The sequence below is a fragment of the Lutzomyia longipalpis genome, chromosome 1, assembly GCF_024334085.1.
Source record: "Lutzomyia longipalpis isolate SR_M1_2022 chromosome 1, ASM2433408v1".
NCBI lineage: Eukaryota > Metazoa > Arthropoda > Insecta > Diptera > Psychodidae > Lutzomyia > Lutzomyia longipalpis.
This window is the reverse complement of record NC_074707.1, coordinates 29,221,873-29,237,283: the sequence shown is the minus strand read 5'-3', so window position 1 is coordinate 29,237,283 and position 15,411 is coordinate 29,221,873. Positions and strand designations below refer to the sequence as shown.

Here is a 15,411-nt window from a genome sequence, read left to right as displayed (position 1 = left end):
TGCTTTCAATCGTTCTTAGGGATTTACTCATCGTGCGTATATTCTTATCTTTTTTATTTGCTTAAAAAATTGCAAGTTCTAGGTCGTCTCATAAAATCCCCATTACATTTCCTATTACTCTTAAGAAAAAAAAAATTCTGACGCCACTTCACTTGTGGAAGTTATCACTTGTATTGAGTGGTCGATAAGGGCAATATTGATGAAAATGTAGAACGGCGGTAGACCAGGACATCACGAAGAGGACACCAAAAATCACCCACAGGGAAATAAATAGAAACCTCCGTAGGATTGTCCAACCAGTGTGTATACTGTAGAAAGTTACTTCATCCAGTGTGAGGACCTGACGAAATCTCGAGAGAGATAAAGTGTTATGGAAAATTTTCCTCACATCACTTCAATTTCTGTATAAATGAATTTCTTACTCTTCCAATTCATTTGGCGTATTCCCCGAATGGCCATTCTCCACAACTTCGATGATGTATCCATTGCATCCATTTAGAAGAGGTATCCTTTCACGATCCATCCTTGTAAACATACAAATTAATCACTTTTTTTCTTCAACTTTTCATGCACAAATTCAAACCCAAACTGAGAGTGTTGCGTTGATTGCTTAAACAGCAGCTTCACAAATCTCAAAAATCCTTCCCCCTCGGAAGCATCTCACTTTCGCTGATTGTGACTCACATACAGACTTCTGTTTACTTTTTAATGCAGAGATAAGACCCGGGGACTTCTTATCGTACACGAATGCTGAAGTGTTGCTCCGGCAAATTATTATGTTTTCCGGTAATTCTCAAATTGATATTTGAGGAAAAAATCTCAACTTTATTCTCTCAGTGAAGCCACACAAATCCAAACTACCTACACTACATGGCATTTTCAATAAAAGTAGCTGAAATTTAAAACGAGAGTGTGCAGGGTGGTAAGAAAATTCTTCTTTATGAATTTAACACTGTTTTGTTTCTTGTGAAATTGTGTGATATTTTTTTGACTATATATAATTTATACTTTTAGATAATTTTGTTGCACAGCTCACATTAAAAAAATGCAAATAATATGAAAAATAATAATTTATGTTCTTATTTATACAGAAAAAAAAATAAAATCTTTTCATTTTCTACAAATTTCTCCAAAGGAAAAATATTGAAATCATTGAAATCAAAGAAGCACAGGAAGCTTGAGAAGTAGAACTTCCGGGAGCTGCAGTTGTTGTTGGACTTGTAGTTTGACTTGGTGTTGTAGGTGGTGTGGAATTTGATGATTCTTGAGTTGACTCTTCTGTTACTGTCGTTTGATCTTCTGTGACCGTTGTGGGCACATCTGTGGTTACGGTCACATCAGTTGTTGCAGTCTCATCAGTTGTTGCAGTCTCATCAGTTGTTATGGTTTCACCCTCTGTGGTGATTGTGGTCTCATCAGTTGTTGTGTCGTCTGCATTTAATTTCGGATTTGCATTAAACTTATAAAACACATCATTTTCGTCTTCATTTGAAACTCTGAAAAAAAAATTAAATAAATGTAGAAAGTTGCATCGATCGTTCTTTTAATGAGAATAATTTTAATTAAATATCTAAGTGGTATGAAAGGCAATAAAAATTGATTGAAAAATTCAAAATGACGGAAATTTAATTAATTCTTATTTAATTTTTAAGATTCCTAAAATAAATAGGCACTATCTCAATATTGGCTTGAATTTTTATAATTTTTAAAGGACCTGTTGTATAGATTTTTCTTATTTTTTTTTACTGATAAAGGGAATGCCATCATTTCTGATGGTTCCCTTAACAGGTCTTCTTTTTTCTCAATTTAGTAATGATTTCTTACTTACTCATTAACAGATAAGATAGAGTCATAAAAATCCATTTCTTTTACATTAAACGGATGATCAATCTCATTTATGTCAGGCACAGGTCCTGAATGTACTATATGATTGTTCACAACTAGAAGTACCACAACACACAATTTACTTAAAGATTTTCCAATCATCTTGAACACTTTTCTTTTAAGGACTTTCCACAGATATGAAAGTTAGTCAACTGATCGGTTCAATGGAGGAAGTTTCTATTTTATACGAACCTACCCACAATCATTCACTATAGACTTTGTTTGCACATCGTAGGATAACTTAAGTGCGTCTGCCATGAATGATGCAATGCGACACATGCAGGAAAATGTTTAGACTGATGTAGTGTTGGAAACATCGGAAATGCAATAAAATGGAAAATATAGTATTGTAATAGTTTTCACCTAACTGTTGTTTAATCTATTTTATTACTCACACTCATGATAGCTTTTATTTATGGTCCCCTCTTGGATTTCTTTGTAGTACTGTATAGTTCTTTTTAGCTTTGATGTTTCTATGCGAATCTAAATTTAAATTTAATTCAGGAAAATTATATTTCCGAATTTAGCTTGAATGACTCAATATTGATTTTTGAATAATAAATGTGCTACCAGCAAGAAATAATCTTAAATTCAAACGATTAAAAAGGTCTTATTTTATATTAAATCTACTGAAGAGGTTTGTGAAGAATGATGTTGAAATGTTTGTTTTGCTGGAGTATCGCCTTTTAAGAGGAATGTTCTAATTACAAGGAGTGAAAGTCTGCAATATAAATAAACATCGCTTTTAGTATTTTATCATTTTATTTATTTCTTTTATGGGAAAACATCAACAATCAAGATTTTTTGTTTAATTATTAGGATATTAAATATTTTCATCTTAGGTTTTCTTTTTCATCAATCATCTGATTTATTCTTCTTACTATTGATTGAAACTGTTAAAGTATAGAATTTTTCCCACGATAACTAATAAAATTTAAAAATTTAATAAAATTAACACAAATTTAAATAAATTGTTTTTCTCTTCATTTAATGGATAATAATATTATATTATTTATTGGATGTCTCTTTTTAATTTTTTTCTTTCATGTTTCAATTTTATAATATTGATACAGTTTTTCACCAATCATTTATAACAATTTAATACAAATTAAAATATTACATAACAATTTTTCTTCTTCGCTGATTGGATCCTATTAATTTCTATATAATATCTACACTGCCACCCATATTTACGCACATGTTCGAAATTTTTTATTTAAAAAATATACAATAGATTTTGTGGCAGTTCACAAAAGATTTTGAAATTTCCAATTTTTTTTTAAACTATTTACGTCACTTCCCTTGTATAAAATAATCTCTTGTCAAGGAATACAACAACTATAATTAATATCTTTTAAATTGGTCGCCAGCAATGATAAATTTGAATTTTTTTCCCAATAATTTCGTCTATACGTTAAACATTTTCAGTTTTTGAATTCCCATTGAGGAGAAAGAAAATTAAAAATAAAATTGGTTCCGCTTAAAATTGTCTCTGATATTTTTTTTATTACAGTAAAATTCAAAATTTAATAATATTTGCGCGATTTTATCAAATGACGCTACATTGCTCATCTACGTAGAATTTTTCTCAAAGATTTATTTCAAAAATTGTTTTTTTCCCAAAAATCAGTCCAGTCGGTTGGTGTTTTATCGTTTTTTTTTTACCAACGGCGTATAAAAAATTATTTTAAGTGCAGTTTAGTTAATTTGTAACTCAAGATGAAACACTTACGACTTTGACCTATATGGTGAATTTACGGATTTATGTTCTTTTTTTTCTAAACTTTATTTTTATTTTAAAAAATGTTTTTTTTTTACTTTATGACTTGGACCACGGGGAACGTTCTAAGTCAATAATTACAATAAAATGATGGTGAAAAAATTGTCATTAGAATCGATCCCTAATTCGTTTTTTTGGTAGAAGAAACGAAAAAGAAAATTAATGAATTTTCGTGTTTCGATTTTTGTTTGTCAATATTCAATGCAGTGATACATTTTTCTTGTTCCTACAAATGGTTCTCATAAATTCTAAATATATATACTCTATTCTTTCGTTTACATACTATGTATCTTTTTATGACCTTCTACATGCTTAAGGCTCATTTTTTTTAATCATTAATGCCACTGATTTCACAAATTCATGCCATTTGGCATTAAATATCATTTAGTTTTTTAATAGTATTTTGTTGCTCTAAAAAAGAATTCTTCATTTTCATTATTCTCAAAATATCTCATTTGCATTCACTTTTACAAAATATAATTACTTTTTTTTTGTTTTACTTAAATTTAAATAAAATATTATAAGTTAGTTTATTGATTCCACCTTACTTCATTTACTGTTCATTCATTTTGCTTTTTTTAAAGACTATATAAGAGCATGTTTCATTAGAAGAAGTTGGAAGCTTTCATTAATATTTTTGCTTTTGCTATGAAATGAATAAAATAAGATGCAGTTTTTTTTTCTTTTTAATGTATGTATTACACCGAAGGATAATTTTTGTACTATTTTAGACTACTCTTGATGCAACAATGGAGAGGAGGAGTATTTTTTTCTGTTTAAGTATATTGGTTTGTTTAAGGTAGATAGTATAAGGAGGGTTTTTTTGTTGTTGAAATATTACAATACATTAGAAGTGATTAATAGAATGTCTTTCATAACACTTTGTTTTATTTTAAGTTTTTTTTTATAATTTAATTTCTATGTATTCTATCATGTATATATAAGAAACATGCGTGTATTCCATTGAGAAAATTTAGCATGAATTTTGGAAATAAAAGTTCATTTTCCCATTGTTTTTTTTTATTTTAAGCAAAGAAAATTCGCTTTACGATGTTCCACAGAACCACTTTTGTATAGGTATTTAGAAAATCTTGGAAAATTTTTGATTCTTTTATTCCGAAAAAAATAAATAAGTATTATGAGACGTATGACTTTATGTTTAGATATTTTAAAAAACTTTTGAGGATTTTTTGAAAGTGAAGTGAAAGAGATCTTAAATAAAATTCTATTTTAATGTAGTTTTTAAGTAGTTTGTAAATATTCATCAAATATATAGGCTTAGAATTAGATTTTGATTGAAAAGTTTGTAGTGAAGTAAGTTTTGAATTTTGAAAGAGATGTCAAAGAAAAAATGTTAAATAGTCAGAAAATGGAACGGAAGACTTATCTCTTACAGACTAAAAAATATATTTGTATTTAGATTTAGTTAAAAAAAAGATTGATAGTTTGTTTTAGAAAACCTCATTAGGTGGTTCATTATTTACGTTTCATTTTCTTTACTTTTGCAATTATATGCTCTTCCTGAATAAATAGGAAAGTTTTTTCGTTAAGTATATAGTGATTTTATTTGTGAATATCCATCAATTTTACAAAGATTTTCATGTTACTAGCGCATTAAGAAATTATGGGAAGCAAGGAAATCTCCATGTAGGAGTGGTTGACACGTAAAGAATATTCTTTTTTTTTATACAGTTAACATTTATTTCAAAAATTCAACAATTTATAGTTTTATCTCTTTATAAATATACTTTAAAAGTTGATGGACTTTGATTTGATATCAACATTAGTTTGTGTTCATTTTATGTATCACATAAATTAAACCTACGACTTTATTTCTGTTTTACAATCGAATTTTAATTCAATTTTTTTTCATCATGGAATTCATAATATTAATAGTAGGTAGGTTTCGTGTGTTACCTTCAAAACTAATTTATTGTTTTTTTTTTAATTTAAAGAATTCTTATAACGAAGTATGACAATTTGTTGACTAGCTACCTTCCATTTGAGGAAGAATTTCAAAGATGGAGAGTTTATTTGCTCGTAAGTTCCATTCATTGAAAATTTTGCAAAGTGAATTAATAGAAAGAAAAAAAAAACATGTTTAACTTACTTAAAACGTGTACTACCTTTTAGTTATGAGAAATGACTTTTATGACAAAAATTAATTAAGTAGGTAATCCTAGCCAGTTTTATAGCAGAAACTAAAAAAAAAATTCCATTTTAAGTAGAATTTTGCAATTAAATGTGAAATGATTTGCAAATTCTTTCCTAAATTCTTAATCTGGAAGATTTATATATTACAGTAATTTAGCATAAGCTATCCTACTGAAAGCTATCAAGCAACAAATAATCCAATAAAGGTTCTAAGTCTAGAAATTATTTGTTTATAACGTCAAATTAGTTTGGATGGATTTGATGGGCTGATGATTGATGTTATTAACCCTAATACACATCACTTTTCTAATGACAATGGCAGCATTGTGACAATAATACTCTCTCAATAAATTATAAGTAGTATGATTTCCAATAACTAATAATTTTATTTAGCCATTATTGGATGATTACAAAAAAAAGAGATTTTTTAATGAATAAAAAGACATGATTCTTTTTCATGTAATAAAGAGAAACTTGTAGATAATGCTTTCATTATTCGGCAGGTGAATTATATGTATTTAAAAAATATATGGTATAAAATATTGACTTTATGCGAAATTAATAAAAAAATTGTAAAAAAAAATATTTTTGGTGCAAAAGACTGCCGATATGTCATGCATTTTCATGATATTAATATAATTTTATTTTGCACTATTCTTGCATATACATCATATTTTCAATTTATCCAATGATTTTACGCTGAATTGGCTTTTATTAAAGGATTGAAAGGAAAGTCATGTACTTAAATGTATCTGTACGTAATAAGTAATTCGATAAATCTTCATTGAATCTTATGATAATTTTTTTGGAAGTGAATGGATCGAAAACGATCTTAGGTTGTGATTTTTTCTAGCTAATTAATCAATGAAAAAAAAATTGAATAGTTTTATGAATTTTAATGAATTGCAAAATATATGATGACACAATAATTAAAATTGATATCTATTACGTTCAATTGCGCTCTCAATATGAAGTCATTGAAGAGAATTTTCGAATGAACATCAATAAAACACACTCTCAGTCGCAGACTAGTATTTTTCGTAAATTTCTTTAGAAAGAAAAATTTATATTGTTTCTCTTTGCTTTTTCTCCCCTTACATGTATTTTTTATACATTAGGTAATTTTTCTCCTCGAGCATCCGTAAATCCTGCTAGTTGTTATCTGTTTGAGGAACATGCCCCAAATGGCGAACACTTTAATATTATGGTCTCTGGTATAGATTGGATCAAACGTTATTTCGAATTCAAGACAACGTCTTCTACTGAATCGAAAGAAAGATTGTGTTTAATTTTCTACATTACATGTCTATATGTAGCAATATGTACAAATACATATGTACAAAAACCATTTCTTATATTTAAAACTAAATATTAAAATGTACAAAAAAAATTATCGCCCCCATTGGCTTTGGTTTTCCATTTTTCATCTTATTTAATGATATTTTATTGTAAACTTCTCATTTTATACTGATTTAGTTCATTAAAGACTTCTCCACCCTCATCTTAGTTTTTTTTCTCTGGGATTGCGTCTATAAAAATTAAATTATTTAAAGTAATACCGTTTCAAAAAAAAATTATACATACACGAGAACATAATGAAAACTACGAATGGTAGATAAACTATAGGAAGTTACCTTAATAGTATCCGTTGCTTTTTGGCAACATCTGTGCCACTAAATCTCTATATAGATATTTTCGTACAAAATTGACTATATTTTCAATCCATTTATATTTTCCCGTTTCTATGTAATGTTTATTCTCTGTAACTATGTCCTTTTTTCTCATCTATAAACTTATAAAGTTTTCTTTTCATTTTTTTACATATTGCTCTTGTAAACATTCTTATTTTCTTTTTTTGTTCTTCGCTATCTATATAATGTCATTTCTGGAACAATCTCTTCCTCAATGGCCTAAGAAAAATAAATCAGCGAATTTCGTTGCACTCGATGAAAAATAAAAGTTTGATCCTTGGTATGCTTACAAAAAAAATCTATGACCTAGTTGATTTTGTTTGTGTGTGTGTGTTAATTTAGAAGCCCTTTATGACTCCGTAGGCCTCTAAAGTACTCAGGATTAGGTAGAGTAACCACAGTCCGACGAAGAATGCTGCGGTAATGTACTTTGGAGTAGGTGGTCCACCAAGTTCACCACCAATTGATTTACTCCGTCGCATCAGCAGTACACATATGGCAATAAGGGCTTCGCTGCAGAAGATCGTTACCGAAAATGCAAGGCTAAAAAAAGAAGAATTGAATTTAAAATGTTTCCATGATTGAGAGAAAAACTAATCCTTTTTTTTATTTGTAATTGATACAAGAAAAGTTTCTACAGAAGTATTCCATTTAAACTCACTTTCCAGGTTCCACCTCGAACACATTCCCTTTGGCGGCGTGATAGAGTGCTGCTATTGTCCATGCCACCCCTATGCCCAAGAAGACATTCACTGCATTGCTGCCAGTTACATTTCCGACACTGGCGTCTGCATACTTGTCCTGAATTGCAGCCACTTTGCTGGCAAAGGTGTCTATTGGTGGAAGGGTTGCAAGAGAAGGCAGATGAGATGTGATGTGGTCAATTGTCTGTTAAATCTTTTCTGAATGGGAAGCACATCTTACCTGGTATACTTGTGCCAAGAGCAACAAAGACGATAGCTGTCACGGAGTCCTTTATACCTAGTGTGCAGCCAAAGTGTGATGCTACGTCGCCAATGACGGCAGTTACGACGCCAATGCAGAAAATTGACACGAAGAAACACAAATAGCCGCTAGACACGTCTGCAGATCAATGGATTTAAGTGATAAAAATAATTTAAGAAAAATTACTAAAGACAAAAGGATTATGCATCATATACAGAGAGGTTACAAGTAAAAGTTTCGTATTAAAGTTTACGAGAAAACCGTCTCCTTTAGAGCTTTTGGCATTATATGATATTGATGCTTTGAAAAAACTCTATTCAAATATTTCTCAATAGCGAAACATATATAAATATAACTGTCACATTATCCATCCTTTTTCTTCTTAAAAAGGCGTTACAGCGTTTTTTGTCACTTCATCCCTTATTTGATAACATGATTTCAAATGGACCAAAGTCTATTCTATGTTATTTTATGTTCAGTCCATTTTTTTCTCACCAGCCGCTTTGTCAACAATGAACTTTAATGGGGGGTTTCGCCCAAAAAGGAAGATGTTTTCGAGATGGTGAAAAGCTCCACAAATGCATTATTATATATACACACATAGATATAAGAGAGTATATGACGTGTGAATGTTTTTTATTTTCACAAAAAAAAAGCTTTGGGACGAACTTTTTTTGTTGCGAAATACCCAGAGAAACTTTTCAATGGATTGTCGATTTTCAATACAGGACATTCTATTCATTTTATGTCAATGTATAAAAGAATATTTTGTCACCATTGTGTGGTGTCTGTTTAGAAATTTAAATATTCTATTCGTTGAGATCTAATAAATTACAGAGAAAAAGTATTCAACAAAAAAAACGGACATGTCTTGGAATACAATGAAGTTCCAGTGAATTCTTTATTCAATTTAAATTAATTTGAATAATTATTTAGAAGAAAATATTTCCTCATAAAAATCGAGTGTTTGATGAGCTTTAAAAAACTCAATTGTATAAAACATAAAGAAAGAAGATTCTATTTCCCTTCAATCAGAGTCTTTGGTTTTCTACACGAGTGCTTTAAAAAGTTTGAAGAAAATTGATTTTTTTGTGTACGATTTCTGAAGAAATCTTCACGATTATTCTAGGAAAAAGCTACTTCAACTATCTTACAAATTTCTTTTAGGTGATAAGAGATAAAAAAAAATATTACCTGTAGGTGGAATAAAGGCAAATATGATCTTCCAGAATAGTGTCAAGAAATGCATTATGTAGTCAGCACAACTTGGCGTTGGTTCTTCGCCATCGCCTTCATCTGAGCCACTGTCGTCACCTATAATTATGCGGGAAAAATTAAATTTTATCTCTATAAGATGTTTATAGAGCTTCTATATAGCAGTATTTATTTTACGCTAAAGTACGTGGATAAGGAGAAAAGTGAAGAAGATGGAAAGAATTCATAATTCAGCAAATGGACAAAACTGACGTGACTGTGGCTTTCACATTCATATTATTGGATTCTTTCTATGAATTTCAATTTTGCGATGAAAAATGTTTTGACGTCCCAAGGATAATATTTACATTTTATTCTCCGATTGTTGATTTATATTTAAATATTGGCTAAAGCTGTACTTTCTTTATATTTTTTTAATATTTTATAATTCTACTTTCTTTTATATGAATAATTTTCAATGATTAAATTATTTAAGGAAAAAAGGTATTTTTTTTAAATCAACAACGTCTTGTTAAATTTAAAAGAAGACAATACTTTCTTATCTAGATTTCTTAACTCTGATACGAATATAAAACATAAAAGAAGAAATGGAAAAAAATATTTGAAAATATGACACTTTCTATTGCCCAGAATTTATTGCTCTTGGATATAAATCCAACGAAAAAAATCCTGATGGTATCCCCGCAGCTGAGGAAATTGATAAAATTATTATCGTCCTTCTTTGATATCGCCACACATCTCCTGCAGGGTTTTACAATTTTTGCGGGTCACTGATTTCGTGGTAGTTCTCACCGATTCGCATCTATACAATTGTGAATTCAGGTTGTTGAGAGAACTTTATCACGCTCCGATAGTTCAGTGAGCTTTTCCGCATTCAAATATCAGGAGGCGACAGTGCGAGAAAGGGGTGCTTTTTCCCGAGAAATTTCCATCGCACTTTTCTCTTCCAACATCTCCTCACAGTGAAATGTAATTTATATTCAACCACTTGTGATTACTTCTCCGTGACCTCACTTGAAAGTCATGACTGTTTCTGCACAACACCCAAGGAGTAAATTTAAACTTTAGGTGAACTTCCGTAGATGTACATAATTCCTATAGCTTCTTAAGTTAAGGATGGTGCTTAATTATCTCAATTAGGCGATAATCTGGTTGAATATGAAGGATGTTTTACAACAAAACTTTAAACTTTTTTCAAACTTTCTTATTACCTGCACTAACTGTTAACGCCTCCGTGAATTGTTCCTTCCACGAAGATGTACCAATGAGGAGGGATGCATTTGCTCTTTGGACTAGTTTATCGACAGTATTCTGTAAAGAAAAAAAAAGAATTTTCCCATGAAAAAAGATGCTCGAGTGATTCCTCTTGTTGTTTGTCGAGTATTTAAGAGTGAGAAGAATTCAATGTGTAATGGCATAATTCACTGAAGTTCATCCACTCAAGAGAGTTGGATCCATTTTCAAAGGACAAAAAAATCATTGAAGCTTTTAAAGTTCAATGTATGTATGTACCTATGTATCTTTCGACATTAAAATGTACCTATACTTTAAATGTAATTACACACCACTCTTATATATCCACTCTTCTCTGGAAAACAGAACTGTGCAAACTAATCAGTGACTTATATCCACAACTCTGCTCTCTATTCAATATTCTGATTGATTAAATAAATCCCATTGTTTTTACATCTGTCCAGTATGTGTATCTTTTTTTTCCAACAAATGCTTTCACCCCAAAACAGATTTGTGGACGAGGTAGTGCTTTATCCGATTGGCTCTTGCTAAAATCATTGTTTGACCAAATGAAAAAGAAGTAATCAATCAACGTGCCACGATACTGACAATTTCACTGAAGTGAGCCAAAGTATAATTCACCGTCACATGTGAATCTATCGCCTACGGTGGCAATAACGAGAAAAAATAACTTTGCGCAAATTGAAGGTGAAATAAGGACAATAAAAAGGTATTTCGAAATTAATTCCTACTTCTTTTTGTGATATTATTGCTGTCTCTTTAAGATAGCAGAAGCTTAGGTCATTTTGCTGAAATTCTTTTTTCATGTCAATTGACAATTCAGCGTTTTTGCGTTCAATTTTTTTGGATATATAAATCAGAATTGGTGGGAAAGTGAAAAATAAATAGAAAGCATTTCAAATTTTACATTCCTAATCATCACTTCAAAAATCGTTTTTTTTATTTGGAAAAAGTTAACAAAAACCTGAATTATTATGAGATAATTCTTATGTTTTTTAATCATCAGTTATTTTAGAACTATATAAATATCCATTTACGTATTCTCTAAAACTCCTTTTAGGTTTTCCAATTTAACATATAAAAATAAAAGATTTTCCAGAGCTTCATCCTTGAATAAATTTTTTGCTCATTTCCCACGTTGATGGGAAAGAAAAGCCATGGAGTTGAGAAAAGGCTATATGTGTATATAATATATAACGATGAAGGTTTCCTAAAAGTTTCCATTTGATGCGGTGAGTTTGAGAAATTGACTTTAGATCGTGTCTTGTTTGTTTTTGTTGGTGCCTCGCCATATCCAGGTGTTTCTCACCTCAATTTTCCCATATGATCCTTGTCGTTTATTGTTTTCTAGGGCTGTTTCAGGAAATTGGGGCAAAAGGAACAAAAATTATAATTTATAGCGTTTGAATAAAGTGTAGCATGATGCCTAATTCCGACTAAAACTCGATACAACAAAATTTTCTTCACCAATTTCGTACACGTCAATTTTCCATGAAACAGTTTTGAAAAGGGTGAGAAATTTTCCAAAAGCTTCAGCTTATGTATGCATTGTGTTTGCCCTATAAACGCAATAGATAATTATATCTCGTACATAATTTTCAGCAGTTTAGCGTTGTTCCACATTGAAGCATACTCTTACGTTGCTAATGAACACCGATTTGGGATTTGGTTGGATGACTTTAGGAGTCTGGGAACATTGAGAAAGTTATATTTCCGTAGAAGAGATGCAATTTAAAGTCATTCAAGCCACAATGATCAATAAAAATACCAAATTCCGCATTTGAATTGAAATTTTTCAGGAATAAAAGTTATTACAGACAAATACACCGAATGAATTGGATTATCCTAACAATGGAATTTCTTTCTCTCTCTCTCTCTCTCTCTCTCTCTCTCTAAATAAAACATAAAATGTAGATAGTCATTTTTTATATTTTCAAATCTTTTAATCCACTTTAATTTTAAAAATTCGTTTTTTTTTGTGCATCAGCGAGAATTGTGGAAAAAGCTTTTGTTGATTGAGAGACAGAGCTTTTTTCAATACATATGCCCCTAAAATATTTTGTGTATGAATTAATGAAAGAGAGAATGTATTTCCCAGCCACTCACACACTACAAATGCTATATAGTAAATTTACGCACACTAGAAGCTAAATTCACATTGATAAAAGGCACAAATGTATTGCGAGATATAAAATTAGCAATTCTACGGTCTTCTAGCATAAGTGTTTAGACAGTCCTCGGGTTAAGTGTACAAAATATTGGTTTTAAAAATAGATTTGAGCAAAAAAATGGATTTGCCGATATTTTGGATTTGTGCTGTGACCTTTGCAATTCTTGGATACTTCTGGGTGAAGAAGAAGTACTCCTTCTGGGAGAGACATGGATTCGTTTACGTGAAACCCACATTTCCATTAGGAAATGCGTGGGGTGTCGGATGGAAGAAGCATAATAGTGAATTTTTCCAAGACCTATACCGAGAGATGAAGGGAAAAGACGTCATTGGTGGAATGTATTTTTTAACAAGTCCTAGTGCAGTTGTACTAGATTTGGATTTTCTCAAAACCATGCTCATTAAGGATTTTCAATACTTCCACGATAGAGGTCTTTATATTAATGAACGAGATGATCCACTGTCAGGGAATTTATTTGCCCTGAGAGGGCAAAAATGGAAAGTGATGAGGGGCAAATTGAGTCCTACTTTCACATCTGGGAAGATGAAGATGATGCACAGCACCATAATAGGAGTTGCCCTTGAATTTCAAAAAGCTCTAGAGCCTCATGCTCAAAGAGGTGAGGAAATTGAGCTAAAAGACTTTCTCTCTCGCTTCACGACGGACGTGATTGGGAATTGTGCTTTTGGTATTGAGTGCAACAGCCTAAAGGATCCCGACACGGAATTTCGCAGGATTGGAAGAAAAATATTCGATTTTCCACCCTTGGGAATGCTTAAAGCAATATTTATGACTATTTTTCCCGAAGCAGCACGAACATTAAGGCTGAAATTTAATAGCGACACCATCACTAATTTCTTTATGAATCTTCTACGGGATACAATTGACTACAGAGAAAAGAATAACGTCAAGAGGAATGATTTTCTATCCTTGATGATTCAATTGAAAAATACCGGAAAATTGGAAGGAGACAACACAGATTTGGGAAAATTGACCTTTGAGGAACTAGCAGCTCAAACTTTTGTCTTCTTTGGTGCGGGATTTGAAACATCTTCATCCACAATGGCTTACACATTGTACGAATTGGCTCTAAATCAGGACATTCAAGACCGAGTCAGAGAGGAAGTGAACAGAGTATTGGAAAAGCATGGAGGGGAATATACCTACGAGGCTTGCATGGAGCTCAAATATCTCGAAAGAGTTATTCAGGGTGAATATTACTGCAATTTTACTCAATCCTTAAGTCTTAAATTAATTATTTTTTTTAACAGAAACTTTGAGAAAATATCCAGTTGTTGACAACCTTATCAGGCTCGTAACAAATGATTATCAACTACCAGGAAGTGATCGTGTAATAAAGAAAGGTGTTGGCATAGCTATACCTGTCTATGCAATTCATCGTGATCCAGAAATTTATCCAAATCCCGAGAGGTTTGATCCAGATCGTTTCACAGAGGAAAACATTCAGAATCGTCATCCAATGGCATATCTTCCCTTTGGTGAGGGTCCTCGTATGTGTATAGGAATGAGATTTGCTTTAATGCAAACACGAGTCGGATTGGCAACTTTATTGAACAAATATAGAGTTCAAGTTACTCAGAAAACTCCAGTTCCAATGACTTTAGCACCTAGTAACGCATTTTTGTCACCCGTCGGTGGAATGTGGTTGAGAATTGAAAAAATTTAAATATGTTGTTGTATACCAAAAAATCAGTCATTTAAATCATTATCTGTTCTATAAAAAGTTGATATTGATTTTTTTAATAAATTCTTTAACTGAAATTATTGTTTATTGTTTCTTATTTATTTAATTTCCCATTCTTAACTTTTTATTTTCTGCTTTGAAAATTTGAAATGCTTCAATATATTGTAAAATTTAAATAATTATTCCACAAAAATAGGAAATATTTCATCAGTTAAATTTTTGCCCTGTCAGTAAGATTACTAAAGTATTATAACCTGATAAAAAATCGCTGATAATTAGAAAAGGTAGACCTCATATCTTTACTCTAACTAGTCACCACGAGAGTCGCTTATATCACAAAATCATAAGGGTTTTGCTATTTATAAAAATTATCGTTTTAATTTACATAAAAATTATACTTATATGCATATACTTGTAAAAAAAATTTTTTCATTTTTTAATAATTCTGTGAAATTTTAAATAATTTAGATTAATTTAAAAAAAAAATGCTATTTGCGATTTTGCTGTTACCTTGGAGGACATGTGCTGATTTGAAAGTTTTAGCTATATATGTATGTACGTAGTTAGGGTTTCACATCTTATCGATATTTCTAGTTATATTAGAAGTTATAT

At 30.7% G+C, this 15,411-nt stretch overlaps 3 protein-coding genes across 5 annotated transcripts in view; 1 reads left to right on the top strand and 2 right to left on the bottom strand.

Annotated features, from left to right (window-relative positions):
• Window positions 1-1,052: 1,052 nt before the first annotated feature.
• Window positions 1,053-2,046, bottom strand: LOC129797756 (uncharacterized). Its single transcript, XM_055840595.1, has 2 exons — window positions 1,829-2,046; window positions 1,053-1,496 (listed from the first exon to the last, which is right to left on the bottom strand). The coding sequence occupies exons 1-2, from the start codon at window positions 1,984-1,986 to the stop codon at window positions 1,118-1,120; spliced, it is 537 nt and encodes a 178-aa protein (XP_055696570.1). The 5' UTR covers window positions 1,987-2,046; the 3' UTR covers window positions 1,053-1,117.
• A 581-nt stretch (window positions 2,047-2,627) lies between these two features.
• The window catches only part of LOC129797457 (sodium/calcium exchanger 1), a 121,904-nt gene continuing 109,120 nt past the window's right edge, over window positions 2,628-15,411 (bottom strand). For all 3 annotated transcript variants that reach the window (XM_055840046.1, XM_055840047.1, XM_055840048.1), the window contains 5 exons: window positions 10,881-10,980; window positions 9,649-9,768; window positions 8,434-8,592; window positions 8,171-8,342; window positions 2,628-8,052 (listed from right to left, as the gene is read on the bottom strand). In XM_055840046.1, coding sequence (XP_055696021.1) covers window positions 7,848-8,052; window positions 8,171-8,342; window positions 8,434-8,592; window positions 9,649-9,768; window positions 10,881-10,980 — 756 coding nt within the window. In that variant the 3' untranslated portion in view covers window positions 2,628-7,847. The remainder of the gene's footprint in view (window positions 8,053-8,170; window positions 8,343-8,433; window positions 8,593-9,648; window positions 9,769-10,880; window positions 10,981-15,411) is intronic.
• Window positions 13,142-14,876, top strand: LOC129797751 (probable cytochrome P450 6a14). Its single transcript, XM_055840589.1, has 2 exons — window positions 13,142-14,304; window positions 14,366-14,876. The coding sequence occupies exons 1-2, from the start codon at window positions 13,212-13,214 to the stop codon at window positions 14,779-14,781; spliced, it is 1,509 nt and encodes a 502-aa protein (XP_055696564.1). The 5' UTR covers window positions 13,142-13,211; the 3' UTR covers window positions 14,782-14,876.